Below are 15,933 nucleotides of genomic sequence, written 5' to 3'. Positions count from 1 at the left end.
AGAGCACGTCTAGCTCTGAGGAAACAACCAAAGGGCTTTTTGAGACAGTGGGAGTCTAGTGTGACCCAATTCTGGTGATGCTTTGCACTTGCTGTAAGAATGGAATATGTGGACCACAAAACTTAAGTCGCATGAGTATTTTTGTAGCAATAGCCAAAAATAAATTGTATAGGTCAAAATTATAGATTTTTCTTTTATGCCAAAATCATTATGATATTATGTAAAGATCATGTTCTTCACATTAAAATATTTTGTAAATTTCCTACATTGTAAATAATTGCTTATTTATCAACTGACTGCTCTTACAAGTCATTTCAGCTTACTATTATTTACCTTAAATAGAGATCGTGACTGCTCATGCGAGGGGCGCAAATTCAAAATAAGTGTTCGGATATGTGTACGTAAATTAACTGTTAATTCTGGTGTTATTTGCAATGTTTATGCTTTAATCGGGCAGGAAAATGGATTTATAAAAAACCGCTAAGGTGAGTGTGTCTGCTGCGTTCTGTTAAGGACACGGGTATAAATAAAGTTTTTTTTTGACATTCAGCTACACGGTCAGCGTTATTTCTCTAAATAAGTTGAGGTAACTTGTAAGTTTAGATAACATAAAACCAGCAAATTATTGCATGCACATGCGGTAGAAAGTATGGTTATTTATTTAAATTTCAGAATGAGCACGTTTGTCATTAATACTAAATATGCTGCGGTCTGTCTGCTGATCTTATACAGTAATGAAGATGAATGTTTAATAACTGATTAAAAACTAAAATGTACAACTTTCAGTAAATAACTATGTACATGCTTAGGACGTTTGTGTTGTAATAATGTACAGGGTAACTTCAGATATAAAAACGGAGACTAGAAAACTGATTAATCCAGTTTGTCCAATAATAGCAGACAGGAAACAAGGAGCTGGCTGAAGTTCAGGAAGTAGTGTAGCTGGGCATAAAGCCTATTCACATTATTGATAAATATTTCAATTTATAAAAGGGCCTAAACTCTTACATACGATGCACTTCAATCAATGCAGCTTCAATCTGCAGGCTTATGAACATCATTTTAAATCACCATACGCAGACCATTTTTAGGACAACCTCTCCGATCAGCATAACTGCAAATTCCTTGCTCGAGGTTTGAGCATTGGTCCTTACAGTTAAAATATAGCACACGTTTTGTTCATTTGTCCCATATATCCCATATGTTTTCAAAAAGAAAAGAGTTCAATATTTGTCCAATCAAAACCTTGTAGGAAGTATCCAAAAGTATCAAGTAACCTTCTGAACTTCAATGCTGAGCGAACAGGAATCGCAGCACACGACTGTTTCTGCTTCCTGTGTGTCTTCTTGATACAAGACGAATTCTCCACCACACCGACAGCTGTACGTATAACACTCGCCATCTGAAATGGAAAAAAAAACAATCCTTAAAATCAAAATCCAGGGATTTAGATTCACGACTGAGCTAACAGAGCACTGACCAACCTGTGTCCCAGTTCATGTCATCCAGTGTTACATGAGCATCCACTGGCCAGCTCTGCTTCAGTTCACATGCTGCCGAGAGAAATAACAGCTGTGAAAATCATCAATATATGCATTAGCAACATTCAACGGGGATGACAAACAAGACAACTATTATTGAGCTATCGGAGATTCAAGGACACCCAAAAACAAAGTTTGGATTTTAATTCTGTTAAATGACAGAAAGCTAATCAGTCTTTAAAAGCATCCAAATTTGCAAATGTACAATTACAAAGGAGTCTACAATGCTGCAGTCAGACATTCATGTACATGTCAAAGACTGTATTACCCCAAAATTTGAGAAAAGGATCAGTGACCCAATACAGAATGAAAACTAACTAGAATGGCCGGCAAAGCATGCTTCGTACATGACCAAGCAAATCTTCACCATCATATCATGAAGGATTCTGCTTTAGCTCATTGACCATGAAATGCACAATCATCCTTCACAACCAGAGAACTGTAGAGGTGCCAGCCTCTAGCCTCTATACTTTACACAATATAGACCCCTTCACGGTTCACGTCACAGGTGGTTCCCACTGCGCATGTCGGGGTCAGAAAAGTCATTACAGCAGATTGAGTTGCGTATTATTCGGTGTCGTCAAAAATGCTTACTTACGTCGTGGGCTGTGAAAATCGCACCAGGTCTTCCATTAAGTTTTCGCGATTCATGCAGAATCTAAAAAACAAAAAAATACAACATCTGCGGCTGCAAGCAATTAACGTGCAGACTGGGCCAATGCAAATATCAAAGAGGCTTGTGTTTGTAGTGCTCACTTCATTTGGGGTAAGTCATCATTTTTCATACCTGTTATGTTAAATTATAAAGCCTGAATGGTATGAACAGTTTGACCCCATGCTGCGCGCGCACCCGATAGTCATTCAATGTTTACAAACCTTGAAGGGGTCTATAAGCAGGACTGCTTTTCATATTAATACAGAATCACAGTTTATGGCATTACAACCCTTCATTTAATTTCTGCCAATAACTATAGGGACTAGGAAGATACAGGATGAAACATGTAGGCTGGTTTTGTAAATAATGTACAAAGAAAATCCTACAGTAATATTATTTAGAGCAGTGCTTCTTAAATGATTAGTCCTTTTTCTCAAAAAAAATCCAGATAATTTACTCACCACCATGTCATCGAAATGTTGATGTCTTTCTTTGTTCAGTCGAGAAGACATTATGTTTTTTTTTTTGAGGAAAACATTTTAATGGACTTTAATGGACCCTAACACAAAACAGTTTTAACACAGTTTAAAATTGCATTTTTAAAGGACACTAAACGATCCCAAACGACGCATGCGGGTCCCATCCAGCGAAACGACTGTCATTTTTGACAAGAAAAATTCAAAATATCCACTTTTAAAACAAACATTCTCGTCTATCTCCTGTCATGTGACGCGCCAGCGTGACCTCACGCAATACGTCATCACGTCAAGAGGTCACGGAAAACATATGTGAAACTACGCCCCAGTGTTTACAAGTGTGGAGAAAGAGGACCGTTCCTACGTTGTTATATGTCGAATGATATTAATTAATGTCTTTGTGTCAGTTTATTGTTAAAATGGTCCGCAAATCTGCGTTTCATATATGTAACACGTGACCTTTCCACGGCATTACGCAATTACCTGAGGTCGCGCTGGCGTGCCACAGGACCGGAGATAGACGAGAAGCCGTGGTCCAAAATTGCACATTTTCTACTTCTCTTGTCAAAAATGACAATTGTTTCGCCAGATAAGATCCCCCTTATGCCTCGTTTGGGATCGTTTAGAGTCCTTTGAAACTCGTTTGAAACTGCAATTTTAAACTGCATTAAAACGGTTTCGTGTTGGAGTCCTGTAAAGTCCATTAAAATGAGAAAAATCCTGGAATGTTTTCCTCAAAAAACATAATTTCTTCTCGACTGAACAAAGAAAGGTATCAACATTTTGGATGACATGGTGGTGAGTAAATTATCTGGATTTTTTTTAAGAAAATGGACTAATCCTTTAACCGTTTTCATTTCAGGGACCACCTAATTGTCCTCAACAATATTTGAAGCCCCTTCACTCTCTCAATTTCTACCGAATTAAATATACTAGCTTAGTAGGGCTAGGCGATTTGACCTAAAATCAAAACCTCGGTTAATCTAACATTTGACATCGGTTACGATTAATAAACGATTATTTTTTTGCCTCATAGTTCACTGATAAGGTTGGAAAGTTTAGGGCACACCTTAAATCAGCCTGCAATGCAATTATTCACATTTTTCCCAAAATAACTGCATTACTGAAAAATATTAAATAGACTTAACTCTATGCAGATGTTGCATGTCATTATGTACAATTGATGAAACTTTCAGAATGGGAAGTTATGAACCAAAGAATCATACAACCCCCATGACTAATTATAGACATAAGACACATACATAATAAGTTGTATCCAGATAGCATATTGTAATGAGATGAGTAGGGCAAAATACATACTTGGACTGTATCCTTTACACGTTTCTTGTATTCAATCCATTTTTTCTTAACTGGGCACTGATGTCTAAGCCATTTATTCTCATCTGTAATGCTTTTGGTGTTAATGTAGACTAGAAGTTCTCCCGTTCTCTCTCTCCGTCATCTCTGAAGTGTCTAATTAAACTCACGCGGGCGCGTCTTTTCGCGGTTTTGAGTGAGTGAGATGTGATGACATTATCCGGGCTGCTTAGAGACCCATCGGTAGATTAAACTGAGCGCGTGTGCGGTAAAAACCCGACCGCGCATTCCGTATTTTTGTCACAGGTGCCTGCACATTCGCGAGTACTTCTTAAAAAAAGTACTGTGCTTCTTTTGGGCACTAGATGATCCTGCTGCTCAGTTAAACAGTGTTTGAGTTCTCCTCCATGTTTCGCTGTGCCACATGTTTCCATCCACATGTTTTTATCCGAATTAAGTGATATCGAATGAAAAATGGAAACAGTAAAATTCGATTGAATTTCATGAATATCGACTCAAAAGAAATACGTTCGATCTCATCGGATTTTATCTTGATCGATATATGGCTTATCCGATAAACGCTGATGGAAACGTTATTTGCCGAATAAATAATGATTTGCGATTAAAGTTTAGGTCCTTTTATGGTTGCAAAGAAGAAAAAGTTTTAGGTCATTTCCGCTCTGGTGGCACACATGGCGTGTGTCAACAAAGTCAGATGTAAGTGGACAAACGACGAGACGAGATTAATTTTAAATTTTATTTACCAGAGAAAATAACGGCTATTTTAGAGCTGAAGATCTTTGCCCAAACCCGACGGGTTCGGTCGGATTCGGGCTTCATTTCTAACATTTTACACGGGCTCGTGCTCCGCCTTTGCACGGTAGGCTAAATGAGCGGTCAAGTTCAATGCTGCTGCTGAATGCCTAAGCGCAGGACCACGCTGAAGCCATTTACAGTGGATTTAATAATTTCCTCAACAAAAATGTAGCCTTATCTTGGTGAGTAAAGGTTTTTTAATGTATAACTAAATATTACTTAGTCTTAAATACATAATTTAGACAGAGGATATAGACTAATGTTGGCATTAATGTAAAGAAAGTGCCGAAGCAAATACCACAGAACCTTTATCTTAATTTCGTTATTCCCAAATAACCATCTTATTCAGAATGTATTATCTTAATTTAATTCGTTAAGAAATAATTGTTTTTATTGGCATGTTGGCCTATAATGTTGCATATGCCTATTTAGAACGAGATGTTACGATGTTACAGATGACTTTTTTTCTTTGTTTCAACTTCCAAGTGACGTGTAGCCCAGTTAGTCATTAATAAATAATGTTAAACCTGTGTAAATTACTAATTCTTGATAAAAGCTGTTTGCGTGCGCAAATTTAAATAATGTATGGCTGTAAACGGGTTCGGGCTTTTAAAAAGCTGTCAACCTAAATGTACTTTCGGGTTCGGGCTGCATTCTGTCGGGCTCCGGTCATTTCAGGCCCGATTACAGCTCTATTTTAGATAGCAAAAATCTAAGAAATGCCACGGTGCCGGAGGGAAAATAAAAGCAAATTCGACCTTGATGAGATGGATCCTCGGCCAAAGAACCCTCGTAGCTTTATTGGCTTATTAACAACTCTAAAGATATTTTTTCGTTCTCATGTTACGTTAAGAATTGATCCGGACTATCATTTCACGTTAATGCCTCCGTTGTCGTTGGGCATTTACATGCATCTGCATCATCATAGCAATTCGATGTTAATGTAATTTTCTTATTATTATAGCTTGATATGTCGCTATCAGCTCAGCTGGCACATAAGCACTTATAACTTGTGAAATGCCGCAAATTTGTCTAGCAAAACTTTGTTCGCAAATGTTTGCTTGAATATTGTGCGATTCAGTGCGAAAATGAATGGAAACACCTTCAAATGTCTCAAATCAATTCGATATACCAATTTGATCGCAAACCAGCATGTGACGTCATTACGCACAGGTTTTTATTCGCTTTAAAGGCGTTGGATGGAAACACACTTTCACCAGCTTTATTCGCATAAGTTTTTTAACCGAACTTCAGATAATTCGATTGACAAGTGGATGGAAACTTAGCTACTGACAGGACGGGGCGGAGTTACACAACATCACACGCAGCAGTTTGTTTTTAAAGGGAAAGTATTAACAGGATTAAAAACCGAAATAATCGACATGATAAAATAATGTCGGTTAGAGGTTCTGAATTTCGGTTTCGGTTATTTTTCGCCCAGCCCTATAGCTTAGCATAATACATTTGTTACAAAAATAATCTGCTGAGGCCCCCCGTGTGAGCCCCGTCCCCCTGGTTGAGAAACACTGACTAGAGTATGCTAAATATGAATTTGATTGGAAATTTGCAATAATCTTGCAGAAAATGTGCACTGCTGTAAGAGATTTAAGCTGTTAAAAGAAGAGAAGCTGCAAAGTCATTTAAGGTCTTGTTATGTCCTGACAAAGCCTTTATTTCTTCAGCTTCAACAAATGAGTCTTAAAATATGCATTGAATACTTAAGCAGGGAACACTTGTCATCTCAAAAGACTGAAAAATGAATCAGAAACAAAAATGAGCTTTAAAATGTGCAATATGACAATTAATTGTCAAGAGTCCAGGAATGAAATTAGATCACATAGATTCATAAAGATTTAAAAAATCTGACACTTCTGTGAAATGATTTTTGTCCTTTTCTGGCAGACTGTCTGAGAAATTGGCAATTAACAGGTTTGCGTGCCACGTTTTATCATGGTTCTTTTTAATTAGTTAAAGGAATGTCCTTAGTAGGTGACAGGGAAGTCATGTCGACCAATTTTTAATAATTCTTACTATCCAGGGAGATGTAGCCTAAATCGAACTGTAATTCAAAATTGAGTTATGCAAACCTCTAACTGTGGGTTTACACCAAACGTAAAGCGTGCAATTGCATCGCGTTGCTTGCTCTAGATTAATCGTGGGATTTAACTTTGTGTCATGCAAATTTTTTGCTCGAGTAAAATACTTTCAACTTGGGCGAAGACGCTTTTGAGGCGAATAGCGCGTGTTTTCACGGCAAACGTATATATCGCGTCTTTGCATTGACTTTGTATGTAATCTACTCGCGCAAATTGTTGAACTCGCATCTGTTGTAAACCCACAGTAAGGGAACGCAACCGTGTTGCTTTCGTCCTTTCTAACGCACTTTCCGACGCGGCATTCTGAAAAGTTAAAATATTGATGTGTCACTCTCTAGTTGAGCGCGCTTGCTGCGCGTCTACATTCAAAATGATGTATTTGCGACCACAAAAGATGCGAAATGTGAACCACCCCTAACTCAGTTAGATGACATCACACTTTACAAAACTTTAAAAACTCAAAAAAGATGCGTTATATCCCAGTAGGGGTGGCCGATATGATCAAAATGTTATTTTACGATAGGATTTATTTTATGTCATGATAACGATATGCACGGTAGAGTTTTTTATCTTTTAATAAGGTTTTTATGTAATTAAAATATTGAATGCCATAGAATTTTCATAATTCTCACTAAAAACATATACATGCTTGCATAATAAAGAATATATAAACAAACAGAATTCAAGCTCACTGAAGATAAACAGTCAGTGATGAAAGAATGATAATAAATAATAATGTATATTACATATCTTATTAAAGGTAGAAAAGTGATTTTGTCATACTTTCAAAGATGGGAATTTTGATGCATGTGTGTATTCAAGCAAATAAAGTGACAAAAATGCTCACGAGCTTAATTAGCTGTGAATGCGCGACTTGCGCACTTCTCTCACACAAAAACAGCGCGTGCATATAGCACTGTTGTTTGTGTTTCAATGGCTTACAATCACTTGTTTTAAAACTCCGGTGCATAAATACATGTACAAACGTTAAGTTTTCGTGACCGCGTGCACAGCAACGTGACGTGGGCGCGTAACCTCGATAGAGACGATAGTCCAAAATCTCTACCAGTTGACAAAGTTCTACTGATTTATCATATCTACCGGTTTATCGCCTACCCCTATATCCCAGCAAGCAATTTTGCGTGAAAAAGTCGTCTAATAGCCGCCCAAAAAAAATTTAGATGTCTAGGATAAAAAAGATAAAACTTGGGCTGTCAGTGAAAATTTAAGAGTTGTCTAAACATAGCCAAAAAAAGAAAAGAAAAATAAATAAATGAAACAAAACACCTTGTAATCACTTGCATAATGAAATATCATACAACTCGCAAGTTGTTTTGGCAAAGCAACACGTAACCAAATTCAAGTTTATTTTAGCTAGCAGTGGTTTACGCAAAGCTGGATGGGATCTTCCTCCAAAATAAGACTTTATAAATATTAATGTATGAATACATTCCTGAGAAATAGGGTGCATGAATATTTATACGCAAGTGTGAAAGATTAAACCAATCAGACGTGGCCTTTTAAATAGAGGCCACAGTATTTGACATCAAACCGCGTCTGGTCAATAATGACACGTTTGGATGTGTAGTGCATGACTGCAGGGCAGGCTACTTAAGTTGAATAGGGATTAGTGCATCCTTTGAGCCAGTCAGAATCAATCGCAACGTTAATTAAAACAGTATATATAGACTTGAGTAAGAAGCTGAGAGCTGTGAAACATTCAACAGCTGCAATATGTACAGTCTGATATTTGAATGTTTATAGACCCCTTCACGGTTCACGTCACAGGCTGTTCCCACTGCGCATGTCGGGGTCAGAAAAGTCATTACAGCAGATTCAGTTGCGTATTATTCGGTATCGTCAAAAATGCCTACTTACGTCGTGGGCTGTGAAAATCGCACCAGGTCTTCCGTTAAGTTTTCGCGAGTCATGCAGAATCTCAAAAACAAAAAAATACAACATCTGCGTCTGCAAGCAATTAACGTGCAGACTGGGACAATGCAAAGATCAAAGAGGCTTGTGTTTGTAGTGCTCACTTCATTTGAGGTAAATCATCATTTTTCAGCACTGTTAGATTAAATTATAAAGCCTAAATGGTATGAACAGTTCGACCCCGTGCTGCGCGCGCACCCGATAGTCATTCAATGTTTACAAACCTTGAAGGGGTCTATACTTTCTTATTAGTGTTGGATAATTGCACCCAAGTTTGTCTTTTGTTGTGAAATTGTGAAATCCATGAAGTCTCAATCCAATTTTGAAATTCGGAGCATCAAAGTTTGATATCGAAGTTTCATTTCAATAATCGATTTTACATTGATTTCAATCTTCAATCTAAAGATATCAAGGTTATATATTTGGAAAATGTTTTTTACATTATGTAAAATGATTTTATGTAGAAAACAGTAAATCACAAAAAATGACTTTGAAAAGCTGGGTTTGCACAGACTGGGTCAATAATTATTCGTATTAATTAAAAAAAATCTATAATTAACCTTAAACACTATGCATTAACTATAGCTAATAAATAAAGATTTACTTTAAAGTGCTACCATAAGCCGTGTACAATTATAGCAATGATGTCAGTGTTTCCAATTGAGAAAATGAACTCCATCACTGCTGTACGTTCAGCCCAGACCAAAGCCAGGCTTTTCTATGAACACTAAATGTCAATTGTGTGGCTGTTGCAAGCGATGTTAGCAAGTAGCTGTGCAAAGTGTCCCCCCCTAAAGGCGAGGCTACAGCTCCCCAGTTAATGGTGTACAGGACCCTGGATGTACACTTATTGAAGGTCCTAATGGTGGGCTGGGGGAGCTTTTTCCTAAGGCGAGCGAGTAGAGAGGCAGACTATCACTTCATGTAAGAATTGTTCATGTGTGACAGACCTGACCTACATTCTCTCTTGCTCTCCCTCCTCCTCTTCCTCCTCCATTACCCACAATCCTCACCATGCTCTTCTGTAAGGAGGCGTCTGTCCAGAGCTGCAGCTACTTTAGACATGTCTGTTCTCATCACTTACTTAACTAAAATATCCACAGCATTAATTTTTTTCTGTGCACTTAACACAAATTAAGAATTCAGATGCAAAACCCTTGAAGTGCATCTGATATATTTTCTTGTAAATTAGTATTTCTTAATTTATAAGGTTCTTTTGTTTAGGTTCAGTAATTTCACATTAATGGCAATGAAAAGGCTATTAGTCAAAATTTTAAAAAATGCATTATTTACACAGACTCCACTTTAGTCATTTCATTGGTATTTAACAAATTTGAATGTATTTTCGCTGCAAAACCCTCTAAGTGCATGCAAGCTTTTTTGGCAAAAACCTCATTTGGACAAGGCATAAAAAGTTGCAAAATCACTACAGATGCTAAAAACTAGAAACATTGCAAATGATGCAAGTCATGATTTGAAAGATAAAAATGAACAAAACTGGCTGGCACATTGTATTCAGGTATTCAGGCACACAAGGGACGCAAGTTTAAAATGTGATCCATGTTCGTTTTATATTAATCCTCCGTGCACTTTGCTAAAAAAAACAAAGTGGCATTTAGTGGATTCTGCCAACAAAGCTATATTTCTGAATTGCCTATGTCGAGATTTGAAGCGAAAATATTTGATGAACTTATAATGGTGGCGTTAAGCAGCTTTTGCATCTGAGCTCGTTAAATATAATACATATTTATAAAAAATAAATGCTATGCTGTAGTAGATGGTACCCAAAGCGGTTAATGTTGTGCAAGATGTCCTGTGTGGTTTTTAACTTGTTGCAAAGCAGGATATTTTGGGTGGTTGTTAGGTCTTTCCTTACTGGCACAAAAGAAAAGATCCCACTCTCAAGTCTAAAAAAAATGTATCCAGAAGCAAGAAGACTTTTTGTAAATCCAAACTGCATCATAAGCTGCATGATTTGAAGTATTATTCATGTCTGTGCCAAATCAAATACTCAACCCCAAGTATAAGCAATTTTAAGTTGCAAAAACAAGAATCAAGCATTTTTTTTAACTAAACACATGCACAATATATTAAAAAGAATGAGACATGTGCATGTGAGCAAAGGTAACTGTGGGTAGGAGAGGAAGGGTACGCACCTCGCAGCTGCAGGTTGTACTCCTTCCTGCTCTTCTCGTCACTCAAAATCTTCCAAGCCTGGTCGACATCAATGAATTTCTGCAGGAGCTGCTCTGCCTCCCCTTCAGATAGGCCTGGCTTCTGCTTGTCTGGGTGAAACTACCAATCAGAATGCAGAGTCAGGTGATTAACAGTAATGATAACCAATGCGGCAGTTCATGGGACATTTACTGATGGACTAAGCGGCGTTTACTACATACACAAACAAGGGTGCAACAATAAATATAAATCACACTAATCCAATCTCCACTGAATAATACTATATGACAGATCTGTGCTAACCGTGACTTCACTATGATTTTAATCCATAAAGAGTTACTTTGACACTCCCCTTTGGCTTGTATGTATTCTTACAGTAGAGTCATTCTTGTCCTTCGAGATATAATGCCGGTTATAGCTATCGATTAGTAGGGGTCAAGGGTCAGACAAGCTGTAGGGCTCTTCATTCGCCTGCTGGAGAAAAGCAGGTTGAAAGGGGCAAACGGAAAACAACTTAGATCCTTTCGAGCAGGCATTCGACCAATCTCTGATTATGCTTTGGCACTGGCGAGCGAAGCATTGCATGTGTGTGTGTGTGTGTTTTTTGTTATTGAATGGTCACTACAGTTCAGAAACTCCTATGCCGCAAAGTCCGGTAATGATGCATGGGATGACAAAGGGCTATCAAAACCATCAGCCCCGGGCAAGCCAATTACTGTCTATAGCAATTATATTTTTAATTTTAAGTAACAGGAAGACTCAATTTAACTAATCATTTCAAGCAATTACGTTTAAATCTATTGAAATGTAAGGATGCCAGTTCTCCGTTGTTCTCCTTCCCTGTTTGTTGTTTTCACTTTGTTAATGGGCGGCCAGAATGGAATAAGAAGGAGGGACAGAAAAGCAACTGTAGCAACAAGCCAAAAATTAACTTTCTGATTGAGGGAATCATTAACCATTTCTTTGCCAAACCAGCGCTTTTGCAGTTGATGGTAAAAGCCACAGCAGAGCGCTTAACTGCCTCTCCATTTTCTCTTGAGAGAAGAAAGAGTGGCCTTAACAGAAAGATGGTTAAATATATTTACTTAAATCATTCATAGTGGCCGTCCAAAAGATGGAAAGCCTCTGGGAGCGCGAGCACTCTCATGCAAGAGCTTTCACACACTTGCATTACACCGTAAGCGTGACCGTGTGCGGTCAAAGCAAGAAAAGCATCCTTCTTTAATCACATCTTGCTTTTAATTAAAAGTAGCAGAATAATCTGAGACATTCTAAGACATTTAAGATTAAGACCTAAACAGGATGCCGGCTAAGAGGATTAAATCGATCTGCGTTTAGGATTTTTCAGATCAGAGAACCAGAGGATGACCAAAGCAAACTAGTTAAAGTGAAATCTCAATTGTCATAAGTGAAACTTAAGAGTAGTGAACTCCATCTCTGATAACACTTGAAGAACAAACATTCTTGTGGTAATTCAGGATGAGATACTTGTTACAAAACTTTACTATAATATGGTTTTTAATACACAGTACTGTGCAAACGTCTTATGTGGCATATACACCAACCGCAAAGCATCTCGTTTTTCAAATTTTCTGCTTGAGTTGAATATTTATAACTTGCATGGAAGATGCATTTAAAGCGGATAATGAAAGTTTGCGGCAAACACGCGACACAATTTGCGTCATTAGCATCTCCCCGAATTCGTGTATATTTGCATCTGCATTGATTTTTTTATGTAATCTACTTGCGCAAACACTTAAATTTGCTTCTATTGTTTACGCAGCATTATGCTACATACCCACCAAACCCAAGCATTGCGTTCCTCGCTTTATATTAGTCATGGGATTTAACTTCGTGTCATGCGAATTTTTCACTTGAGTTGAATATTTTCAACTTGTATGGAAGACGCGTTTAAGGAGAATAGCGCCTGTTCGCGCAACCCAATTTGCGTCATTCGCAGTTTCAATGATCATTAATATTTATTTTTCACTCTTTTTATTAAAATACAAACAGAAAATACAGAAACTATGTACATAAAATTAACAAAAAACACAATTTTCAGAACATTGCCGTCTTCTGGGAAAAGTCACTTTTGACTCTTTCCCCGCCATTGACGAGTTAACTCTTCAATTTAAGAGAAAACCCTTCCCTGCCAATGACGAGTATTTCCGGCAATCCGTAATACCGTTATTAACCACCAGGTGCAAATTATAAAACCCGGAGGTATAACCGTGGGTTCACACCAGCCGCGTTTGAGACGCCAAATTCGCGTCTACCGTGTCTAGTTTGCCGCTTGAACATTTTGAGTTTCCTCGCTTCATTCGCGCGTGAAATTCTACTCATCAAGACATTCACGCAGAATTCGCGTCATGAGAGAGCCGTCCATAGGCTTCTGCAACTCCGCTCGCTTCCTGTAATCACGTCACTAATCATACTAGAGCAAGCTCCTGATTGGTTAACGCGGGGCGTTTTCCGCCAAAGGTAAAATTTTTCAACTCACGTGTTTCCCGTGGCAACACTCAATTCGCACCATTCACGCAAACTAGCCACACATATTAGGCGGAATCGCGTCTACCGCGCCGCGCTAAAAGCCTCATTCGCGCCACGAGACCTCCGGAAGCGTGTCAACGCGTCTTTACATTGACTTAACATTTAAATCACTCACGCTTGATGCCTCTATTGCGGCTGGTCTGAACGCAGCATAAGACAGAAGGCATTAAACTTTTGTGAAAATCATGAAAATTGCTGGCGCTGGCTGGGGAAAGAGTTAAACGTGACCTCTTTTGCCACTAAGCACGTCTTGAACTCTTTTGAGGAGACTGAAGTCCTGAAGTCATTAGATTAGAAATTTTATTTTATTAAGATTTAAAGGGACAGTTCACACAAAAATGAAAATTCGGTAATCATTTACTCACCCTCATGTTGTTACAACCCTGTATAAACTTCTTTCCAGAAGATACATGGAATTTGTATGCAGTATTAAGAAAAGTATTTAATGTAAGCTCTCCTTGTGCAATAGCAGGAACCCGCAGCCACTCCCAAAGGGATAATTCACCCAAAAATAAAAATTCCTTCATCATTTACTCACCCTCATGTTGTTACAAACCTGTATAAAATTCATTGTTCTGATGAACACAAAGAAAGACATTCGAGACACGTCTGCAACCAAACCGTTCGCGGACCCAATTCACCTCCATACTAGGAAAACATAATACTATGGAAGTAAATGCAGTCCACAAACAATTTGGTTACAAACACCTCCCAAAATCTCTTCCCTTGTGTTCACCAGAACAAAGAAATTTGAAAGAATTTTGATGACAGAATTTTCATCCCTGGGTGAACTATCCCTCTAAGAGTGCCAGCAGGTTCCTGCCACCGCCCAAGGAGAGCTCACATCAAATACTAATATTCTCTGTATATTCTGGTTGTATTACAATAAGGAGAAAGAGAAATTAATATATATGGTCACAATACCATTGCAAAACCAACAATTCTAATGGTGGCATGGTGGCTTCTGCGCAGTATTGGATATTTAACTGAAGTCATTTGAACAAACTTTTTCCCCAAACCTTGTAAAAGCAACACTACTCCTGTTTAAATATCTAAAACATTGTTTTTAATCATTACTACTCAGTTTCAGTAAAATCCAGTTACCATGCAACCTGAACCTTCACCTTTCCAAATATGTTTACATCTATTCCTAGCCAGTGCAGACGACGGGAAACATGAGCTCTGTTGCTGAACCCTAAGAACGGTTGAGCGAGCTTGGCAGCACAATTTCTCAGTTACCTCCAGGAGAACATCAGAGTCTGCAAGAGAATTACATTCACTCCCCAGTGGCAGAAATGGGGATATGGCATTGCTTCCCATGACTCTTTGTAGGTGAGCTCGAGGAGTCAGACCACAGGTGTGAAGTGCAGCTTAGCCCAGGCAAGCACATATACTGCCGCTCAACAAACATCTCCCTGGGCAGCCGTTTGTCAAACAGAGAGTCTAAAGCATTTGATCGAGTGTCTGAAGAAAAGATAACATGCTGGTTGATTGGGTGACTGTGATTTATGTATATTTACAATTATGTGATTGACAAATATACTTAAATTATATAATTTTGTTCTGTTTATTTTAAGCATAATTTTGTTTAATTTAATTGTGCAATGCCAAGCATTTGAAGAGTACATAAAATCTAAATTTGAAGATAAATGTGTAATCAAATTTTTCAAAATTTTTTAATAATAAAATAAATACATTTTAAATAATTTATATATACTCACATTATAGTCTGCAAATTTATGCATTGCAAAATGTCAATTAATTTACATAAAAAATTATCTATTTAATAAACACGCGTTTATTTCACATAAAACAAACAAATACATTTCTCCCTTTATAAGGTAACCAATCATGCTTAGTAGATTTTTTAGTATACACAGTTCTCCACACTGTTTTAATCTTTAAATCCATTCTGACCCAAGTTACCTAACTAAAACTAAATCTCTGATGGTTATCACGCATTAAAGTGTCGCTCCACAACTTCCAGGCCGCGAGCTCAGGTACTTGTCATAAATACATAACACAACTAGAAGCTGGAGCTCTGTAGAGCACCCCATCCTCCTTCCCCTCCGGAGTTACACGCTTTAATTGCTGTCTCTTTCCACGCATTGTAAAATATTCATTTACTGGGCCTAATGGAGCTTGGAGAGCAGGAACACAATATAAAGGGCTGGGCAATTTGGAGCACTCGCCAGCTCCAACAATACATCATCTCCTCTCGGAGGCTGCGAGGGAAGCACCTCCACATCCTCCGATGGACTCTGATGCGCTGCCTGCAGACCCTCTTTGAATCAAGGGAGGGAGAGAAGCAGGGGGCACAAAGGCTACTACCATCACACTACTGCCACCTACTGTCAGGCAGATTAGGGAGATGA

The 15,933-nt window shown here is 38.1% G+C and overlaps 1 protein-coding gene across 10 annotated transcripts in view; it reads right to left on the bottom strand.

Moving 5' to 3' along the window:
• Positions 1 to 15,933, bottom strand: part of dnajc24 (DnaJ (Hsp40) homolog, subfamily C, member 24) — a 180,049-nt gene that overhangs the window by 155,701 nt on the left and 8,415 nt on the right. For all 10 annotated transcript variants that reach the window (XM_055192212.2, XM_055192211.2, XM_073868603.1 and 7 more), the window contains exons 3-5: positions 10,990 to 11,128; positions 1,485 to 1,553; positions 1,278 to 1,402 (exon numbers count right to left, since the gene is read on the bottom strand). In XM_055192212.2, coding sequence (XP_055048187.1) covers positions 1,278 to 1,402; positions 1,485 to 1,553; positions 10,990 to 11,128 — 333 coding nt within the window. The remainder of the gene's footprint in view (positions 1 to 1,277; positions 1,403 to 1,484; positions 1,554 to 10,989; positions 11,129 to 15,933) is intronic.

This window comes from Misgurnus anguillicaudatus, chromosome 6, assembly GCF_027580225.2.
Source record: "Misgurnus anguillicaudatus chromosome 6, ASM2758022v2, whole genome shotgun sequence".
NCBI classification, from domain to species: Eukaryota; Metazoa; Chordata; class Actinopteri; order Cypriniformes; family Cobitidae; genus Misgurnus; species Misgurnus anguillicaudatus.
The sequence above is the reverse complement of the archived record's forward strand: the minus strand, read 5'-3'. Positions and strand labels throughout refer to the sequence as shown.